Genomic DNA, 20,547 nt, shown 5'->3' on the forward strand with positions numbered 1-20,547 from the left:
AGCAATAACTAAACATTGTGATTCGGGGTAGAAGAGATCCAGTCATGCTCACATCCAACATTAACAAGACCTCAGTGCATGTTAAACTAAGAATGACAATAGTGCTCTCTATATTGGTGCTTGAATGAGAATCCAAGGTGATGACTCAACAATAAAAGTAAATAGAAAGGCCCTTTGTAGAGGGAAGCAGAGATTTGCAGCGGTGCGAGAGCTCAAGGCTTAAAACAGAGATGAATACAATTTTGAGTGGTGTGGCTTTCTTGTCAACGTCAGGACAAAGGATTTCACCATCTTCCATGTTGAACACATTATCGGCGGTTTCCCATGCGGAAATAAAAAGATCAACTCCCCCTCAACCATAGGCTAGCCGAATCCACAGGTGCCCTCCAATCAATCAACTTTCCAGGGGGAGTTTGTTTATTATATTTTCTTTGTTTTTGTTTAAAAGGACTGGCCATCCCAATTACCAACATCTCCCGTGCAAGTACAAGTGAATAAACACCCATCACGAGAATAACCCGCTTAGCATGGAAGATATTGACCGCCTCGTCACTCCATGAGAAGTACAGGCACACAAAACAGATGTTTCTTTGAATTATTAGAGATGGCACATGCAAATTTACTTGGAATGGCAGGGTAATGCTGTATATCGGTAGATATGGTGGACTCTTTTGGAACAACTTTTGGGCATAAGGATTTGGATGCACGATCAGTATTTCCGCTTAGTACATGCGAATGCTAGCAAATAGATTGAGAAGCGACCAACTAGAGAGCGACAATGGTCATAATCATGCATTGCAAATATTTAGCATTGGCTACGAGCATGAGTAGGATACAAACACCCTGAATATAAATATCATACAGGCTACATTGGTTTTGAATCAACTGCATGTGTGAACATGTGCCAAGTCAAGCCACTTGAATCTTTCAGAGGAGGATACCATCCTAACATACTACATCATAACCATTTTAATGCATGTTGACGCTAAATATAAATCATTATCCAGTCGTAGCTACTTAAGCATGGCATGAGAAACTATAATCTCCAATTGTCATCACAAACATGTTTACTCATAATATGCTGAATCAAGGATATTGAGTTAAATATATTTACAAAAACAAAAACAAAAACAAGAAGAGTTTATACCAGCCTTTCCTTGCCACAATCACTTCATCAAATTATCATCATTGTTTCCTTTCACTTGCACAATCAAATGATGTGAAAATAATAATAGTGCAAGTGTGTCGTGGACTAAGCTGAAATCCGTAAACAATTTATTCAAAGGAGAAGCCAAGGAAATATTGGCCCTTAGTTAGATCAACAATAAAACATATGAGAGCCACTCAACACTTTTAGCATAGTCTTCTCCATACAATGACTCAAGAAAAGAAAAGAAATTCAGAGAGACACACTGAAATATTTTTGGAGATTTTAGTTTTTCTGTAGAAAGAGAACCAAAGAAGAAAAACGAAAAGAGAGAAAAACTATTCACACCAAAGAACTCCTAACAAACAACTAGAGAAGAAACGGGAAATCTTTTTGGGTTTTCTTTTTACTACTACGAGCTATCTAAAAAGAAATAAAAATAAAAAAAGAAGCAAGAAATATTTTTGGATTTTCAAAGTTTTTCGAACACATAAAAGAAAAGCAAAATAAAATGAAACACAAATGTACGATGAAAATGATGAACACCGACAGATGAAATGAATGTGTGATACATGAATGTAATGCCGGTGAGAATACGTACGCCCCCAAGCTTAGGCTTTTGGCCTAACTTGGTAATCACCATACTAGAATCCATCAGGTCTGGTAGGAAAATGGCGGGGCGGAGGTACTCGAGCGTCCCAAGGATGGACCTCGTTCTCTGCCGCAGCCAACTCGTTCTTATAAGCAATGCTATCAGGTGGCGGAATGACGTATCTGTGCCTGGCATTAGAATCAAACAAAGAAGGAGCAGGCAACAAAATAATTTCACGAGTAACCTCGCTAAATACCAAGTTGTAAAGAATATGGTGAGGAGGCTCAGGGTTAGCAATAAAGTGGTGATCTATCATGGGTTGATTGTCTAAATAAACTTTAGGTAACATGATATCATCATGGCAGATATCAACATTAAAGCGTTCAGCGAGGTGAGTAGCATAAATCCCAGCATGAATACTACATCTGGTTCTATTAGTGTGCAAGCGATGTGCAATAATGCCTCCCTAACTATAAGTTCCATCACTATAAAGTGCACGGCGTAAAATGGCAAGGTCAGGGGCACTAAGCGTACCACCCTCCTTCATAGCAGTCAAACATTTCCCTATGAATAAACCAAAGTAATGCACGATAAGAAAATGCAGACTAGTAACTCTGGCCTTAGACACACCCCTAGACTCTTCCACGGTTAAAGTAAGGAGGAAATCCTCGAACTTCTCAAGTTGGGGTTCCCTCAATTCCCCCTCAGACGGAATCAAACATATGTCACAAAATTCAGCAAATGTGATCTCAAAGTGTTCAACATACAAATCAAAGCATACTAGCATCATCACAAGTTTTATTTATAACAGAAGTAGCATCATCAATTACTTGTGACATATCAGATTGTATAGCAGGTGGTGGTGTCGTAAGCCTACTTAAAACAGAAGGTGAATCAAGTGTGGAGCTAGATGGCAGTTTCTTACCTCCCCTTGTCTTAGAGTGTACGATCTTAGTCTTAGCGTCTTTCAGATTCTTCATAGTGATCAACAGATTTATAATACCAAGTGAACTCAATGAATAGAGTTATGCTCCCCGGCAGCGGCACGAGAAAAAGGTCTTGATAACCCACAAGTATAGGGGAACGCGACAGTCTACGAGGGTAGCACTTAACCCAAATTTATTGTTTCGACACAAGGGGAGCCAAAGAATATTTATGAGTCTTAGCAGTTGAGTTGTCAATTCAACCATGCCTGGAGAATAATATTCCCGCAGCAAAGTATTTAGTAGCACGGTAGTGTGATGGTTTGGTAGTAGCGGTAACAATAGCAATAGTAACAGTGACAAATAGCAGTTTTGTAGTGATTGTAATAGTGGCGGCAACAATAGTAACTTAGCAAAGATCAATATGAGCAACGCGTAGGCATTGGATTAGTGGTGGATATTTGTGTTGGATGACATTCATCATGTAACAGTCACAACCTAGAGCGATACACAATAACTCCAATTCATCAATTCAATATAGGCATGTATTCCGTATATAGTAATATGTGCTTATAATAAGAACTTGCATGTCATCTTTTGTCCTACCCTCCCGTGGCAGCGAGGTCCATAAGGAACCTAAGGGATATTAAGGCCTCCTTTTAATAGAGAACCGGAGCAAAGCATTAACACATGGTGAATACATAAACTCCTCGAATTATAGTCATCCCCCGAGAGTATCCCAATTATTGTCACCTTGGGGTCTACAATTCAGAACGATGACAAGTGCATACAACTAGCAGATAGGATAAAGAACTCAAATATATTCATGAAAACATAGAGAGTTCATATCTAAAATCATGGCACTCGGGCCCTAGAGACAAGCATTAAGCATAGCAAAGTCTAGCAACATCAATCTCACAACATAAAGGATAACAGGGATCAAGCCCTAACAAATTGACTCGATTACATGATAAATCTCATCCAACTCCATCACCGTCCAGCAAGCCTACGAAGGAATTACTCACTCCCGATGGTGAGCATCATGAAGTTGTTAGTGAAGGAGGGTTGATGAAGACGATGACGATGAATCCCCCATTCCGGAGCCCCGAACGGACTGCAAAACAACCCTCCTTATAGTACTGAAGAACAGGAGGTGGCGGCGGCTCCGTACTCGTAAAACGAATGAAACTTCTCTTGTTTTTTTCCTCCAGGGAACGGAAATTATAGGCTTGGAATTAGGTCAGACGGCCGCCTGTGGGACCCACAAGGCATCAAGGTGCGCCTTGTTTCCCTGTGATCAACTGGTGGCCCCTCTCTGGTGGATCTTCATTCTAGTATTTTTGTTTATTTAATAAAAAAATCTCTACGAAGTTTCGTTCGATTCCGAGAACTTTTATTTCTGCACAAATCATGCAAATCAGAGTCCAAAACAAGAGCAAAGGTATTTGGAGAAGTAGATACGATGGAGACGTATTAGGCCGCTGCTGCGGCTGCTTGTCCTCCTCATCGTTGGAGGAGCCCTCCGTCGTGGATGCAGATGGGACCGGAGAGCGAGGGCGGCAGCGCCATGACCCGCCTGAAGAGGAAGTTCCACAACCTCCGCTTGCCGGCATGGAGAACTAGGACTTCGGCATCACCGCTGGGTTCGGGGAGCAAGAAGGGCTCGGGGACGGTGACAGCAAGGGGAAGGTGGACTGTGGCGTCGCCGGCGCACGGCTTAGTCACAATGCGACCAGGCCAGGCAAAGGGGCGGTCATCCCACTTCATTGCGGCGCAGCGGCCGGAGTTGCTTTCTCGGGACGCGACGACACCCGAGATGTCGCGTCTGTCTGCGCCGCCCTCCCATCCGATCAAATTGCGGGCATCAACGCCGGCCATTGCATGCTCTGGGCCGACATGAATGCCCGGCGGCAAGTGGTGCGGGCGTTTGAGGGAAAGTGCGGGAGAGGCGGGTGGGATTTTTCAAAGGGCAAGGGTAGTTAGAAGCGGACATGGCAGCGGTCCGGACGCCTGCTAAGGCCCCCTAGTTTGTCTCCGGTTTGCGGAAAAAAGGATGTCCAGACCACTCAGCGGACCGATACACGCACATGTTGGATGGCACAACACGTCTGAACATCGCGATGTGGACGCCCGCAAATCCTCCTAGTTTGTCTCTGGTTTGCGGAAGAAAGGACGGCCGGACCGCTCGGATGACACAACATGTCCGGACCGCGTGATCTGGACGCCCGCAAAGCCCCCCTAGTATGTCTCCGGTTTGCGAGAAAAAATACGTCTGGACCGCTCAGCGGACCGATACAGGCCCGCCTTGGATGGCACAACATGTCCGGACCGCGCAATCTGAACGTCCGTAAATGGCTCCTAGTTTGTCTTCGGTTTGCCAGAAAAAGGACGTCTGGACCTCTCGGCGGACCGATACAGGCCCGCCTAGGATGGCACAACATGTCCGGACCGCGCGATCTGGACGCCCGGAAAGCCCCTAGTTTGTCTCCGATTTGCGAGAAAAAGAACGTCCGGACCGCTCGGCGGACAGATATAGGTCCGTGTTGGATGGCACAACATGTCCGTACCGCGCGATCTGGAAGCACACAAAACCCCCTAGTTTGTCTCCGGTTTTGCGAGGAAAAGGACGTCTGGACCTCTCGGTGGATCGATACAGGCCTGCCTGGATGGCACAACATGTCCGGACCGCGCGATCTGAACGCTCGCAATGCCCCCTAGTTTGTCTCCGATTTGCGAGAAAAAGTACGTCTGGACCGCTCGGCGGACCGATACAGGCCCGCGTAAGATGGCATAACACGTCCGGACAGCGCAGTCCGGACGTATGCGAATGGCCGGTTTGAGGGTTGGCGTGTGAGATGTCCTTAGATAGCATATAATGCCTTGATTGGAACACCATGGTAGACAACATGACGCCCTCGATAAACGTAGTTGTCGCGCCATCAAGCATGGCGTCCAGGCCGGGTGTCATGCTATCTATAGGCCGGGGCATCTTGCAAACCGGACCAGTTTGTGAACTTTTTTCAAATTGGGGTCATTTTTGCGCCCAAATTTTAGAGCAAGGTCGAATCTGACCATTTTTCACCAGTAAGAAGATGCTCCATCACACTCTGCAGGTCAATGAAGATTTGTGTACCTAGTCACACCCACCTCAGCCAATCATTCCATACCGGTTCAAAAAAATTCGAATCATGCATGCCTGCCACCGTGTTGGAAAATGAAAACTGAAGGGAAGGACAAGGCATGTCCCAAGCAGCCAGGTCTATGATGTAAGTCTAGACAAGACCTTTTCTCTCCGGAGACTCTACGTGGCTAAAAGTGAGCCTACAGCTTGCCGAGCGAGGAAAAATGTGGCCAAAAGGACGGAAATTTTTGAAATGAAATGAAACGCCAGTCCGCAGTTTGGGCACAGCCGCACGTACAGGCCATCGCTACAGGGGCAGACAAATTTAGCTCTGAATTTTGCGTGGGCTAGGCAGCATAGCTATGTAGTATTGCTAGTGTGGTGGTGGTGCTAAAAGCTACGCCTATGATGCATGACCTGTGAGCTGCCGCCTTCCTTGAAAAGGACGGGACGCCGGGAGCTGCGGCGGTGAGTGACTACGTAGCGCGCTCCGTCCGGTGCTCGGCTATTGCCTTCTCAGCGGCTGCGTTGCTCGGAGACATGCGACGCGATCAATGGTTTTGCAGCGCAATGAACGATCCATACATAATGTAGGCAGCGGACAGGTCCAGCCGCACGTCGTCGGTAAAAAGGGCTCCGCGGTGGCGGGACTTTGTTCGAACAAAGAGGGCAGACACTCACACTGCTCAGGATCAGAGGAAGCAACAACCAAGAACCGTAGCCGTAGGCATGCAACATTTGCAGCGGAGGAAAGGGGGGCAAAAGCCGGCACGCCATGCGCAGGCAAATTTGACAAATTTAACCTATAGACAAAATCAAATCATAGAATGAACTGTCCGTGAAACTATTTCACGCGGCTGACCCGTGGCGCCTAGCTCTCAGGCGCTGGGAGCTAGGCGCTGGCACTAGTGCAACGCCTAGGAGCTAGGCGCTACACTGTATAGTGTGGCGCCTAGCTCAGTGTATAGTGTGGCGCCTAGCTCTCAGGCGCTGCACACTGACTTAATAATTTTCTGATCACACGGGTGCGACGCTGGCCGTGTAGCGCCTATCTGTGAGGCGTTGTACAGTGTAGTGTGGCGCCTTCATGTCGGGCGTCACACAAAAAGGTCAGCCGCGTGAAATAGTTTCATAGATAGTTTATTCTGTGTTTTGATTTCGTCTATAGGTCAAATTTGTCAAATTTGCCCCGGCGCAGGCCCCACCCAATCACCAACAACCAGGGTGCCACCCTTTTCCCGCAATCCGCAGCGCGCGTGTCTGCAGCTCTGCCCCCGGCGCTCTCTCCCTCCCGGGGAAAAGGAATGGAAAGGCAGGGCACGCACGCACGCAAAGACGAGAGGCGAGTTTGCGTCGTGGCCTCGTGGAATGGGGTCGCAGGAGCTACGCCCAAGTGGCCAGCCAGCGCCAGGGCCGGGATCACGCCTCCCGGCCTCCGCTCGCCTCCTCGATCGGTGGATTCCCTTTGGTTCGTCTCACTTTCTGTTCCCAAATTTGCACTCCTCCTGTCCTGCTCCACGCCGAGCCATGTCCCACTGTCCCTGATGGCAGCGCTAAGCCGGTGTTGTGTTGACAACATCCAAATTGATCTCCTCGTCATAATCTGCAGATAAAGACTATCAAGACCTGGGTAATCACAACAAAAGTCATACAGCAGGGCTCTGTACTACTACTACTACTAGCATGTCGCCAAAGGCTGCACTACTGTAGCTTTCGAAGTCTGCGAGGGACACGCCAAACATGATGTACTACCACTACAGTGGAGTGGTACTAAACATTAGCGTCAATCACGCTAATCAATCAGCCAAAATGCACGGTGCATGCATGCAAAAGAAAAGTGACGGCTTATTAAAACTTTGGCTCCCAGCTTTGAACTTTCAAACATCATGCCCGTAGCTTGGCCGCCAAAACCCCCCGCTTTAAATACACCCCGTAGCGCCGGACTCTTTCTCTCCTGACACTGCAGGCTCACATAGTAATAACCAAGAACACCGAGAGAGAAACCAGCCGATAGCCATGAGGTGGTGGGGGCTGAAATCTAAGCAGCAGCAGCTGCTGCCGCAAGACCAGGCGCATGAAGAGAGCAAGAGCGGCAAGGGCAAGGCGGCCTTCTCGCCGCTCACCTGGTTCTCCAAGCTCACGGCTAAGCACAATGCCCTTGCTTCCTCTAAGCCCAAGAAGCATGCCGCGCCTGAGGTCAAGAGCTCCGGCGGCGGCGGCGGCGGCGGCGGCTTCCATGAGGGCACGACCCCGAGCCCGGCATCGCGGAGCAGCCCGGCAGATACCTTGTCACCCGCGGCCACCGATATCGTGCCGCGTCGTCTCTCGGTCGGCAACGATGGCGCCGAGGTTGAGGCCACGGCCGCGCGCCAGCTCTCCCGCCGACGCCACTACTCTGTCGGCGGCGATCGCGATTTCCCGCCGCTCAGCCACCTCAGCGCGTTCTCCCGGGCTGCCTCCCCGCCGCAGTGTGTGCTGGCGACGGCGCCGACCCCGGTGCTGACGCTGCCGTCCGACACGGACGAAGAGAAGCGGCCTCGGAGCCACCAGCGCCGTCGCCGAGGAGGCGGGCGGCGGTCCTTCTCCGGAAGGACTATGCCGGGCGCGAGGCTGGCAGCGGTGCGCGTCCGTTCGCCGCGGTGCAACGTGGCGGCCGTGTCGGGGCTTGAGAGGTTCGCGGTGGTGCGGCGGACGAGCGACCCGCAGCGGGAGTTCCGCAACTCGATGGTGGAGATGATCACGAGCAAGCGCATCGGGCGGCCGGAGGAGCTGGAGACGCTCCTGGCGTGCTACCTGGCGCTCAACGCCGAGGAGCACCACGACTGCATCGTCAAGGTGTTCCGCCAGGTCTGGTTTGAGCTCAACCCCGCCCGCATTGCCACCGTCACCAGCCGGCCACGCAGCTGAGCTTCCTTGTCGCGCAGCCGACCGGTTCGTCCATGTAACAAGTGCCGGTGGTTCATAATTGACGAAGTACGGTGATCTTTTTGACAGTTGCTTGTTTTCTTCTCTAAACGCGCTGTCCGTACTCGCATTATTCAAAAAAATGTTTTCTTTCAATTCTTTGTTGGTAGCTTCCAAGCTGATCGCTTGGTAATTATGTTTTCTTTGAATTTTTTAACACGGTATAATCGAAGTCGCTCAACGACACCACCTTTTGTTTCTGGCACCGCCATGACATAGGGCAGTTCCTGAAGAAGAACAATGTGCCTGATGTGCTCTTGTGTTCATCAATGTCGCCAGCAATGTCGATGTTGCTATAGTCGATCAAATGTGCATCACCAACGATGGTGGTGTAGCAGTAGCCAATGTCCAACGTGTCGCCAATGTACCTAAGCAGGTTCTTGACGCCGCTCATGTCTTCGGTCGTCGGCACCTCCATGAAACTGAGAGTTAGCGGTGGTTCTGAGATGGCTCTCTCCTTCCTCTCCCCCTCTCCCCCCTCCTCCCCCGTCGTCGCCCCTCCCCGTGTGTTCCTTGTCGGCGTCCTGGGAACAGGGGTCCCCAGACTTGCCTGCCTGCGGCCCGCGGCGTGGCTCTCCCAGCGGCCCCGTACGGCCCATCTTCACCAACGAACACTCAAGACCCTCGCGAGGGGCCAAGCCTCGCGAGGCGGACGACACAAGACATCCTCGGGAGCGGCCTCACCAGGCTGGCTCGCGAGGGGCGGAGAGATCAAGGCAAGGGGTACCGCGCGAGGTTTCCCGTGACGGAAGCCATGACGATCAAGGCCAGGAGGGCGCCAGCGATCGCAACGTCCTCGTTTCCTCTTTGGTGCTAAGGAGGCAAGCGCAGGCGAGGAGTACCGAGGTATCAGGCAAAGGTTTCCATATCGATGCAACGAGACCAAGACCAGCAGGACGACAGGATGGAGGTCACCGTGGAGCCCAAGACGGCGTCACCACCAGAGCCTTTGGCAGGCGAAGACTACTTTTGTCAGGATAGCTTGTACTAGTTGTCTCCCTTCAAACTGGCCGTTGTGGTATCCCTTCCCGCTAAATATTTGGGAAGAGGACCAAGGCCTCTATAAATAGGACTAGCCACCACCATAGGAGGCAACTCATCTTGAGCAATCCTCACCCACACAAGTCCATCGAACACAAGAACACCTCTCCTCAGGAGGCTGGTCTTCCCTTGTACTGTTCATCATCAGCCCAAGAGGCAATCCACCACCACCACACTGGAGTAGGGTATTACACCACAACGGTGGCCCGAACCAGTATAAATCTTGTGTCTCTTGTGTTGCGAGTTCGTTGTGTTTAGCCTTAGAGATCGCGGTGAGGCTGAGGGCGTGATTAGGTAGGGGGAGATCTTCGCGCGCACCCCAGTGTTCGAACCTTAAGGTTTTTGCCGGAACTCGAAATCCGACATTCCTCTCCGGCTGGTGCCCCCTGCTGCTGGTCCCCTCCGCCCCAGGATCTCCGGCGACCCCTCCTCCCCCTTCCCTGCCTCCTCCCCGTCCCCTTCGGTCGTGCAACAGGTTCTGGGCCCTTGACGAGGTCAAGAGGGACTCTGCCTCCGATTCAGCGCCTCCTTCCCCCGCCCCCTCCGGGCGCCGGCTCCTGTGGTCGTCGGGGTGGTGTCGGAGCACGTGCGGAAGTTCGAGTCGGGGGCCGGGGTCGGCCCGCCTTTTCCCCGTCGATGGATCTTGGGTGGTCTCGCGTTTCTCGTCGGCGTCGGAAAGCTGGTAAGTTCTCCTCCCCCTCGCCGACGCGTGGTGTCTTGGGGCCGGCGCCAAGGCGCTGCTCGTCTCTGGTGGTGGAGCCCCCCTCCTCCCCATTTTTTTGACACCTGAAACAGTAGGAGAGTCTCCTACTGCAAATTTAATTAATGAATGCAGGTATGTTACATGAGATCATTTACAAATCATCCCCTTTGGGAATGAGGGTGGGGGGAGACTTTTTACAAGGAGTTAAGGAAGGATGAGAGGAAGGGTTTATGTTTATCTCCTACTCTATAAGTAAGGAGAGAAAGGTCTTCCTTGAGCCTAGCAAGCCAGGAGGCTTGAGATGGGAGCACTCCTCTGAAGTGCTTATTATTTCTTTCCTTCCAGATGCTCCAAGCAGCAAGCATAAAGATTTCGATGAACAGTGGTTTATTCCAAGAGATTTTAGCTTGTTCCACCCACTCTAGACGTGTAGGCGCTGCATGGCCCATGATCTGAATTTTGTCCCAGCATTCAAGGCTAAAGGTGCATTCCAAGAAGAGGTGGTCCACTGTCTCATTGTTGCAATTTGTGCAAAGGAGGCATCCAAAATCATTGCCAATGTTATAACGTCTCCTTTTGAGCATGTCTCGGGTGTTGAGTCTATCCGAGAGTAGGAACCAGCCAAATACTTTGATCTTCATTGTTGCTTTAGATTTCCAGATCCATCTGTATGCTTGGTGTGCATGGATATCTTTGAAGTAGAAGGAGTAGAACCTGTTGGCTGAATAGTAGTTGGTTCCCCAAATACATGTCCATTCATCATTAGTCAGAGGGTTTAGGAGTTCAACATGCATGGTTTTTTGCTGTAAATCTTGTGTCTACTCAAGAGCTTGAGTGGAGAGTGGCAGATGGAACGTTTCACTAAGAGACGTGCTGCACAAGAAATCTCTCACAGATATGTCCTCCTGAAGAGTGAAGGAGAAGGCTCTGGGGTGGGTCTCAGCCAAAACGTCTCCAATCCAGACATCCTTCCAAAATAGAGCCGAAGATCCATTGCGAACAATCACATTGCTGATTCCTCTATATACTGGCATGAGTTTTGAGACGTCTCGCCACCAGAAAGAGCTGCACGGATCTATTGCATGTGGGATTTTAGTGGTGTAATATGTGTTCCAAATTAATTCCACCCAAGGTATGTCCCAGTGGTTATAGAATTTGTGGAGGAATTTGAGGAGTAATGCATCACTTTGCACTTGAAGATTAAGAATGCCAAGCCCTCCACACTCTTTAGGTTTGCAAATCATGTCCCATGAAGCCAAAGAGTTGCACTTGTCACCTTGGTCTGTTTTCTTTGTCCATAAGCATTTTCTTCGGATTTTGTCTATAAGCTCAATAATGCCCGTCGGGAGCTTGAGAGTGCAAAGAGCGAAAATTATTAGCGATGTTATGACTGAGTTCAGAAGTGCGAGTTTCCCTCCGTAAGAAATCATATTGAGGGTGGCAGACAGTCTTCTCTCTACACGGCAAACAAGGGGCATGAGATCCAGAATGGTAGGTTTAGTAGTGCCCATTGGGAGCCCGAGATAGGTGAATGGTAGCTTGCCAACGACACAACCAAAGATATCTGCCAATGCAGTCATAGTCTCTGGATCACAGTTCAGTGGTATGAGAGTAGATTTGTGGAAATTTATCTTCAAGCCAATTGAAGTAGCATAGTCAGAGAGTATGTTCTTGATGGTTGTGGCTTGGGCAGAGCATGCGGGCATAGCAAGTATACTATCATCCGCGTATTGGATCACTGGATAGTCTTTCTGGCTATTGCAAGGAAAAGGCAAGCTGATCTCACCACGTGAAAATGCATCATTGATCGCGGCTTGCAAAAGGTCAGCCGCAAGTACGAAAATTAGTGGAGACAGAGGGTCACCTTGGCGTACTCCACATTTGCAATGGAATTGCCTACCAGGTACACCGTTTAGCAGGACTGCAGATTTGCCTGATGAGAAGATGCATTGGATCCAGCCGAGCCATTTGTCATCAAATCCCATATTCTTCATGATGACCAACATTGCCTCATGATCTATTGTATCAAATGCCTTAGCAAAATCAAGTTTGAGAAGCACAATTTCTTTCTTGGAGCTTTGGCATTGATAAATATATTCAAAAGCCCATGCAAGGCAGTCTTGGATGGTGCGACCTTTGAGAAATCCGTACTGGTTGCGGTGAATAATTTTGAGAATGACCTTCTGCAATCGGTTAGCCAAAATTTTTGTGATCACTTTTAGGCAACAGTTTAGAAGAGTAATCGGTCTGAAATCATTCACAGTACTGGGAGCATTGTTTTTTGGGATAAGCGTGATAAAGCCATCATTAATGCTTTCAAGATTGAGGTTGCCGTCAAAGAATTGGTTGCAAAGTTTATAGAAATCCTCTTTTATTATCGGCCAACAAGCTTTAAGAAATGTTCCATTGAATCCATCCGGGCCAGGTGCGCGATCAACAGGCATTGTTTTAATAACATGATCGATCTCAGCTTGGGTGAATGGGACTGTTAACTCATCGAGACCTTCAATCCTTTTGATAATTCTTTGAAGGTCAAATTTCATATCATTATGAGAGGAAGTGCCAAGTCGCTGTTTAAAGGAGTGGAACAGTAACTTCTTTCCCCATGTGATCCTCCACGCAAATACCATCATCTGTGGTCAGTGTTGCAATATTATTTCTTCTTACCGCTCAGATGCCATGGCCTGAAAATTTTGGAATTTTCGTCCCCGAATTGCACCCATCGAATGGTGCACCGTTTCTTCCAATATAATTTTTGGTAGTTAAGCAGTCTGATGTGGTGGGCCTTGAGGATTCTCCTGAAATTTACTTCAGGTGTGTACAATTGTCTTTTGTTCTCCAGCCCATCAATTTCCAATAAAGCGCTGTTTGAATTTTCTATGGCAATGGAGAGCTTTGAAATTCTTTTGCTCCAGTACTTGAGATCATGTCTTAGAGTTTTGAACTTTCTGCAGAGCACTGTTGCCATATTTTGAGAAGACACAGGTTTTGACCAAGCATTTTGAACTATTTGCATGAAGCCTGGATGTTGTAGCCAGAAAGATTCGAACCTGAATAGCTTGGAGCGAGGGATGGAAGTTTCAATGTTAACGACGCATGGGATGTGGTCAGATACTGGTCGTCCGAGGGGCTTAACCATTGTGTGAGGGTAAGTGCTTGTCCAATTATTGCTTGTGAAGAACCAATCAATTTGTTCAAGTAATGGATCAAGTTGCATGTTACTCCAGGTATACTCGCGGCCTTTAATGGGAAGTTCAATTAAGGCTTGTGTTCGAATAAAGTCATTGAAAGTAATCATGTCGCTATAACTCCCACCTGGCTTGTTTCTATTATCAGGGCTTCTAATGAAGTTAATGTCTCCGACCAAGAGCCAATCTTCATGAGTGGGGATGTTTAGTGCCATGAGCCAATTAATGAAGTTAACTCGGTTGACCCCTTGACAAGGTCCATATACATTAACCAGGGTCCAAAAATGAGCCGATTGGGTTGATTGAAAACGTGTAACCAGGGTGAAGTCTTCGTGAGCTATGGTAGTGGCTGTGAAAATGGCACTATTCCAGATCGTGGCCAGGCCTCCCGAGGCCCCCCGGGAGGGCACAAAATCAAACTGATCAAAACGTTTAGGGCAGCAAGACTTAATGAAAGTGTGATCAAAAGAAGATTTTTTGGTCTCTTGCAAACATATAACAGCACAACCACACGAGTTGATTGCATTTGAAAGTGTTAATTGTTTTGCATCAGAATTCAAACCCCGGACGTTCCAGCAAAGTACGTTCCAATTAACATGAAGGACCATAATAAAGGTAGGATAATATGAAAGTACGAGCAGATAACCGCCAAAAGGATGAGCCCCAGACAGAGGGCTTAAGCCTGGGCCGAAGGTGGGCCATCATCAGGAGATGCTTGGAGCTGCTCATCAGTGAGCTCTTCAGCTGGGATTCCACACATGACAGTCCCAATATGCTGAATAACTGGTATCGCCGTGGGTGGTGGTATCTCAGAGGCTGCAGATGGATCAGAAGCAACAGTGCTGGAAGCAGCAGAGGGAATCACCCTAGGTTTTACCTTAGAGACCTTGATCTTGGTGTCCGAGAGAGGTGGAACTTTGAATCCATCATATTTATTGGATCTGCTGCTACGGCGAAGAGGAATGACAGATTTAGGTACAGGTGCTTTTCCACGCCGACTTGCAGAGGCAGTGACAACAGACGCAGGTGGAGCAGTTGTGGGCATACTGATCTGCATATCCATATCCAGAGCAGAGTTCTCCATATGATAATCTTCCATATGCTGAATAGCAGCCACATCCACCCCAAGATCAATACTAGGGTTATCAAGGGCAACAATGGCAGAGTTGTCCTGCAACACAGCTTCACTTGATACTGACAGGTCAGACAATGGCTCAGATATTTCAGTTAATCTTAGGGTGAGAGGAGCAGACAGTGTATGAGGTAAGACATTGCCAAAATTAGTCATAATCTGAGTAGCTTCCGACAGTTGCAGAACACCATCTTGTTCAATAATGGTCATCCTCATATCCAGTCTTTCGTATCTGAATCCATAACCGGTACTGCAAGGTCCATAGGCAGCAATGATAGGCATAATTGCAGCAGAGAGGAAGGTATTGAGATTTCTTACAGGAATACCTTGGTTAATCAGCATGGAAGACATGATGTCACCATTAGTTGTCATCTCAAAATGTAACCTAGCAGCAGAGATTGAGATTTGCACATCCAGTGAGTTAGGCTGAGGTGCCCTGACAGTTGAGCTCTCCCCTTCTTCATAATGAGCTGCAATGCTGTTGAAAATGTTGCGAGGTACTAGGACATAGGTGTCAGAGACTGTGGCACTAGAGTCTGAAGATCCAAAAGCAGAGATAGAGTCATTCCAGGCCATGCCTGGGCTGTCCTGCAGGTTGTTAACTAGAATAATTCCATCTTGCACTTGTAACCCCTCAGCAGCAAGCCAAGCCTGGTAGTTGTAGACAGCAGGTGGTGGTGAAGGCGGCCAGACTCCCCAATTGGGCTGGAAATGAATCTCATTACCTTGCTGAACCTCCTCATTGTTCTGGTTAGGGGCTGCATTCTGTGCCAGCCAATTATGCAGCTGCGCGTGATACATCTGCTCTGCCGTCAGACCCTCTCCAAACAAAGGGTGCGGGATTCCGTCAGCGGGTGGAGGACCAATGCCCGCCGGAGGGACATCCGGGATATGAGCATTCCAGTCACTACTTCTCAAGATCGTGACACAAACAGTCCAGCAGTGCCGTGCTCCACCAAGTTGGTGCATGACAAAACTTTTAGGCACCCTACTAAGACTGAGTACTCTGGCTTTGATCAACACAACCTTCCTATCCCCTCTAGGGTTATTCCAGGTAATTAGCTCACCAAACTTATCTACTGATTTGTGAATGTAATGCGAAGTCTGATAATCATGAGGGAAACCAATGTATAGGAGCCACACTTGCGGACCATAAGTAGTTAACCTCATATTAAGAGCAGCATCATGAGGGACAAAAGAGACAACAGTATTCAGATTTTCCTCATCTTCATCAAGCTCAAAAGTAGTGCCAACCACAGCATCTCTAATGACAGAATTCGGAAATCCAAAGATCGCAATGCCTAGCGGGTAATCATCAACCTCAGTGGGAAAGAAGTGAGACTCATGAAGCAAACCTTTGATGGTGTGGCGCAACGCAGCTTTCTGGTGGAACGGGACGAAGCGGTTGACTTCCGCCACCGCTAGGAAGTCATGGCGCAGCGGCGGAGTGGGACTGACGACCATCTCATCCTGCACGACACGATCCTCAGGGCCCAGCTCGATTGTCATCCCTTGCGGCAGGTAAGGAACGACATTGACAGGGTAGTTCGCCATGGGCGAGGGCGGGCGAGGAACCAGAGGAGCAGCGGAGGTGGGAAAAGCAGAGGAGGAAGGCGTATCGGCGGGGCTGATTCTAGTCTTTGGGACCCAAATGCCCTGTGCGGACCGCCGAGTAGCCCAGCAGGAGGTCACCACGTGTCCAGGAACACCACACGATTCACAGCGGACGGTCACTCTTCCACGGGTGTCAGTGCGTCGACTTGCGGGAAGTGTATCATTATTATATGTCAATATGATTTCTTGCCGTTGCGATTGTGCCAAGGCCAGTGCAAGAATAGAAGGAGAATTATTATGGATGCTGTGAGGATGCGTAGAAAAATTATCCGCAGAATTATTTAGTAAAGTATCCCTAGATTCTTGGTCATTCCGAGAATGCAACGAAGCCACACCAGTTGGGCCATCGTGGGTATCTGGTATACGGGCAATATCATGAGCAGTGGGCCGAGACTTGGGCTTCCAAAACATGTAAAGTGCAGTGGTGAGCCCACACTGACGTTTATTGTGGCCCAACCAACCACAACGATGACAGAGGACCAGAGCAGGACAGTCATAAAAATAATGTTCACTGGATCCACAAGTGTGACATGAAGAAGGTCCAATCGTTGGTGAAACAGATGCATTAGCAAGGTTGTAGATGTCATCATGCTCATGTGGCTCACATTGGCAAGATGTGTCTAAGCAGGAGGCACAAGCAATACCCGGGTAGGATTCAGCATGATGGCCCAAAAGTGTGCACTGAGAGCAAATATTAAGCCTTTTGTAAATGTAATCCAATGTTGGTATAGATGACAGTGACCATATTGTGGCAATGTGACTTCGGGACTAACCAAACTTCATTTGATCAAGTATATGGAACACCATAAAAGTTGGTATATTATCCCAATAAAGCTGCTGGAAAGACTGACCTTCAAAAACATGCCGTGGATCCTCAGAGTTGGTGGATAATTCAAAATTGAAAGCACCGGTCGACGACGAATTTGTTGGGGAACGTTGCATGGGAAACAAAAAATTTCCTACGCTCACCAAGATCAATCTAGGAGATGAACATATATGAGAGGAGAGATTGGATCTACATACCCTTGTAGATCGCTAAGCAGAAGCGTTAAGAAACGCGGTTGATGTAGTCGAACGTCTTCGCGATCCAATCATGATCCGTCCACGAAATCCCGATCGAAGCGCCGAACGGACGACACCTCCGCGTTCAACACACGCACGGCTTGATGATGCCTTCACCTCCTTGATCCACCGAGCGATGGTGAAGTAGTAGCTCGAGTTCTCCGGCAGCACGACGACATGATGGCGGCAATGGTGGAGCAATCTCAGCAGGGCTTCGCCAAGCCTTGCAGAGAAGGAGAGGAACTACGAGGGAGAGGAAGGGCAGCGCCGCGACATAGATGGGTGCGGCCGCCCTCCCTCTGTACCTCTGTATATAGGGGGAAGGGAGGAGGGGCGCCCTAGGATTTCCCCTAGGGGGGTGGCGGCCATAGATGGGGCGCCCTAGGGTTTGGGTGGCCCACCTTAGGTGCCTTACCCCCCAAGCAGGGGGGCGGCTGCCCTAGGGGGGCGCACCACCCTCCTAGTGGCGTGGGTTGAGGTGAGGGGGGCACCCAGCCCCTTGTGGCCTGGTGTGCCCCCTTACCTTGCCCCATGAGCCCCCCCAACACCTGCTCATAGTAGATGGGTAAGTCCCGCTCATTGTGTCCCTAAGGGAGGTATTACTGTTGTTCCTTATGATAAGAATGAACTTATTCCACAAAGAATTGTTACTGGCTATAGAATGGTAATTGATTTCAGAAAATTAAATAAAGCAAATAGAAAAGATCATTACCCTTTGGCCTTTATTGATCAAATGCTAGAAAGACCATCTAAGCACACACATTTTTGTTTTCTTGATGGATATTCTGGTTTCTCTCAAATACCTGTTTCATAACCTGATCAAGAGAAAACCACCTTTACTTTTCCTTTTGGAACTTATGCTTATGGACGTATGCCTTTTGGTTTATGCAATGCACCTGCTACCTTTCAAAGATGTATGACTACTATATTCTCTAATTTTTGTGAAAAGATTAATTGTTGAGGTTTTCATGGATGATTTTTCTGTTTATGGAACTTCTTTTGATGATTGCTTGAGCAACCTTGATCGAGTTTTGCAGAGATGTGAGCAAACTAATCTTGTCTTGAATAGGGAGAAGTGCCACTTTATGGTTAATGAAGGTATTGTCTTGGGGCATAAAATTTCTGAACGAGGTATTGAGGTGGATAAAGCTAAGTTGATGCAATTGAGAAAATGCCATGTCCTAGAGATATTAAAGCTATTCGTAGTTTGCTCGGTCATGCTGGTTTCTATAGGAGATTTATTAAAGACTTCTCTAAAATTTCTAGGCCTCTTACAAATCCTTTACAAAAGGATGTTCCATTTGTTTTTTATCATGATTGTGTAGAAGCCTCCGAAACACTTAAGAAAGCCTTAACTTCTGCACCTATTGTTCAACCACCTGATTGGAACCTGCCTTTTAAAATTATGTGTGATGCTAGTGATTATGTTGTTGGTGTTGTTCTAGGACAAAGAGTTGATAAGAAACTAAATGTTATCCATTATGCTAGCGTAACTCTAGACAGTGCCCAGAGAAATTATGCTACTACTGAAAAAGAATTTTTACTAGTTGTGTTTGCTTGTGATAAATTCTGATCTTATATTGTTGATTCCAAAGTAACTGTTCACACTGATCACGCTGCTATAAATATCTTATGGAAAAGAAAGATGCTAAACCTAGACTCATTAGGTGGGTTCTCTTGATACAAGAAATTGATTTACATATTACTGATAGAAAAGGAGCTGAGAATCCCGTGGCTGATAACTTGTCTAGGTTAGAAAATATTCTTGATGACCCACTACCTATTGATGCTAGTTTCTCTGATGAACAATTAGCTGCAATAAATGTTTCTCATAACACTCCTTGGTATGCTGACTATGCTAATTATATTTTTGCTAAATACATACCACCTAGTTTCACATACCAACAAAAGAAAAAAATTCTTTTATGATTTAAGACATTACTTTTGGGATGACCCACATCTTTATAAGGAAGGAGTAGATGGTATTATTAGATGTTGTGTACCTAAGCATGAACAGGGACAAATCCTACGGAAATGTCATTCCGAAGATTATGGAGGACATCATGCGGGGGATAGAACTGCTCGTAAGGTGTTGCAATCTAGTTTTTATTGGCCTACTCTCTTCAAGGATGCACGTAAGTTTGTTCTATCTTGTGATGAATGTCAAAGAATTAGTAATATCGTTAAGCATCAGGAAATGCCTATGAATTATTCTCTTGCTATTGAACCATTTGATGTTTGGGGTTTTGATTATATGGGACCTTTGCCTTCCTCTAATGGGTATACACATATTTTGGTTGTTGTAGATTATGTTACTAAGTGGGTAGAAGTTTTTCCAACTAGTAGTGCTGATCACAACACTTCTATTAAAATGCCTAAACAGGTTATTTTCCCAAGGTTTGGAGTCCCTAGATATTTAATTACTAATGGTGGTTCACACTTTATTCATGGTGATTTCCGTAAAATGCTCGCTAAATATGATGTTAACCATAGAATTGCATCACCTTATCATCCTCAATCTAGTGGTCAAGTAGAACTTAGCAATAGAGAAATAAAGCTAATATTACAAAAAACTGTTAATAGGTCCCGAAAGAATTGGTCTAAGAAATTGGATGATGCACTTTGTATTGGGGAACGTAGTAATTTCAAAAAAAATCCTACGCACACGCAAGATCATGGTGATGCATAGCAACGAGAGGGGAGAGTGTTGTCCACGTACCCTCGTAGACCGAAAGCGGAAGCGTTAGCACAACGCGGTTGATGTAGTCGTATGTCTTCACGATCCGACCGATCCAAATACCGAATGCACGGCACCTCCGAGTTCAGCACACGTTCAGCTCGATGACGTCCCGTGAGCTTCGATCCAGGAAAGCTTCGCCGGAGAGTTTCGTCACCACGACGGCGTGATACGGTGATGATGATGTTACCGATGCAGGGCTTCGCCTAAGCACCGCTACGATATGATCGAGGTGGATTATGGTGGAGGGGGGCACCGCACACGGCTGGGAGAGATCAACAGATCAACTTGTGTGTCTAGAGGTGCCCCCTGCCCCCGTATAT

General features: G+C 47.7%; 1 protein-coding gene across 1 annotated transcript; it reads left to right on the plus strand.

Annotated features, from left to right (window-relative positions):
• Positions 1 to 7,724: 7,724 nt before the first annotated feature.
• On the plus strand, positions 7,725 to 8,843 carry LOC123074750 (transcription repressor OFP1). The gene has a single exon (XM_044497509.1). It carries the CDS (start codon positions 7,800 to 7,802, stop codon positions 8,688 to 8,690), a length of 891 nt encoding a protein of 296 aa, XP_044353444.1. The 5' UTR covers positions 7,725 to 7,799; the 3' UTR covers positions 8,691 to 8,843.
• The last annotated feature ends 11,704 nt before the right edge of the window (positions 8,844 to 20,547 follow it).

The sequence above is a fragment of the Triticum aestivum genome, chromosome 3D (assembly GCF_018294505.1).
Source record: "Triticum aestivum cultivar Chinese Spring chromosome 3D, IWGSC CS RefSeq v2.1, whole genome shotgun sequence".
Lineage (NCBI taxonomy): Eukaryota > Viridiplantae > Streptophyta > Magnoliopsida > Poales > Poaceae > Triticum > Triticum aestivum.

What these genes read in the sequence shown, in the direction of transcription:
- LOC123074750 (XM_044497509.1), top strand. Translation starts at nt 7,800, where the DNA reads ATGAGGTGGTGGGGGCTGAAATCTAAGCAGCAGCAGCTGCTGCCGCAA.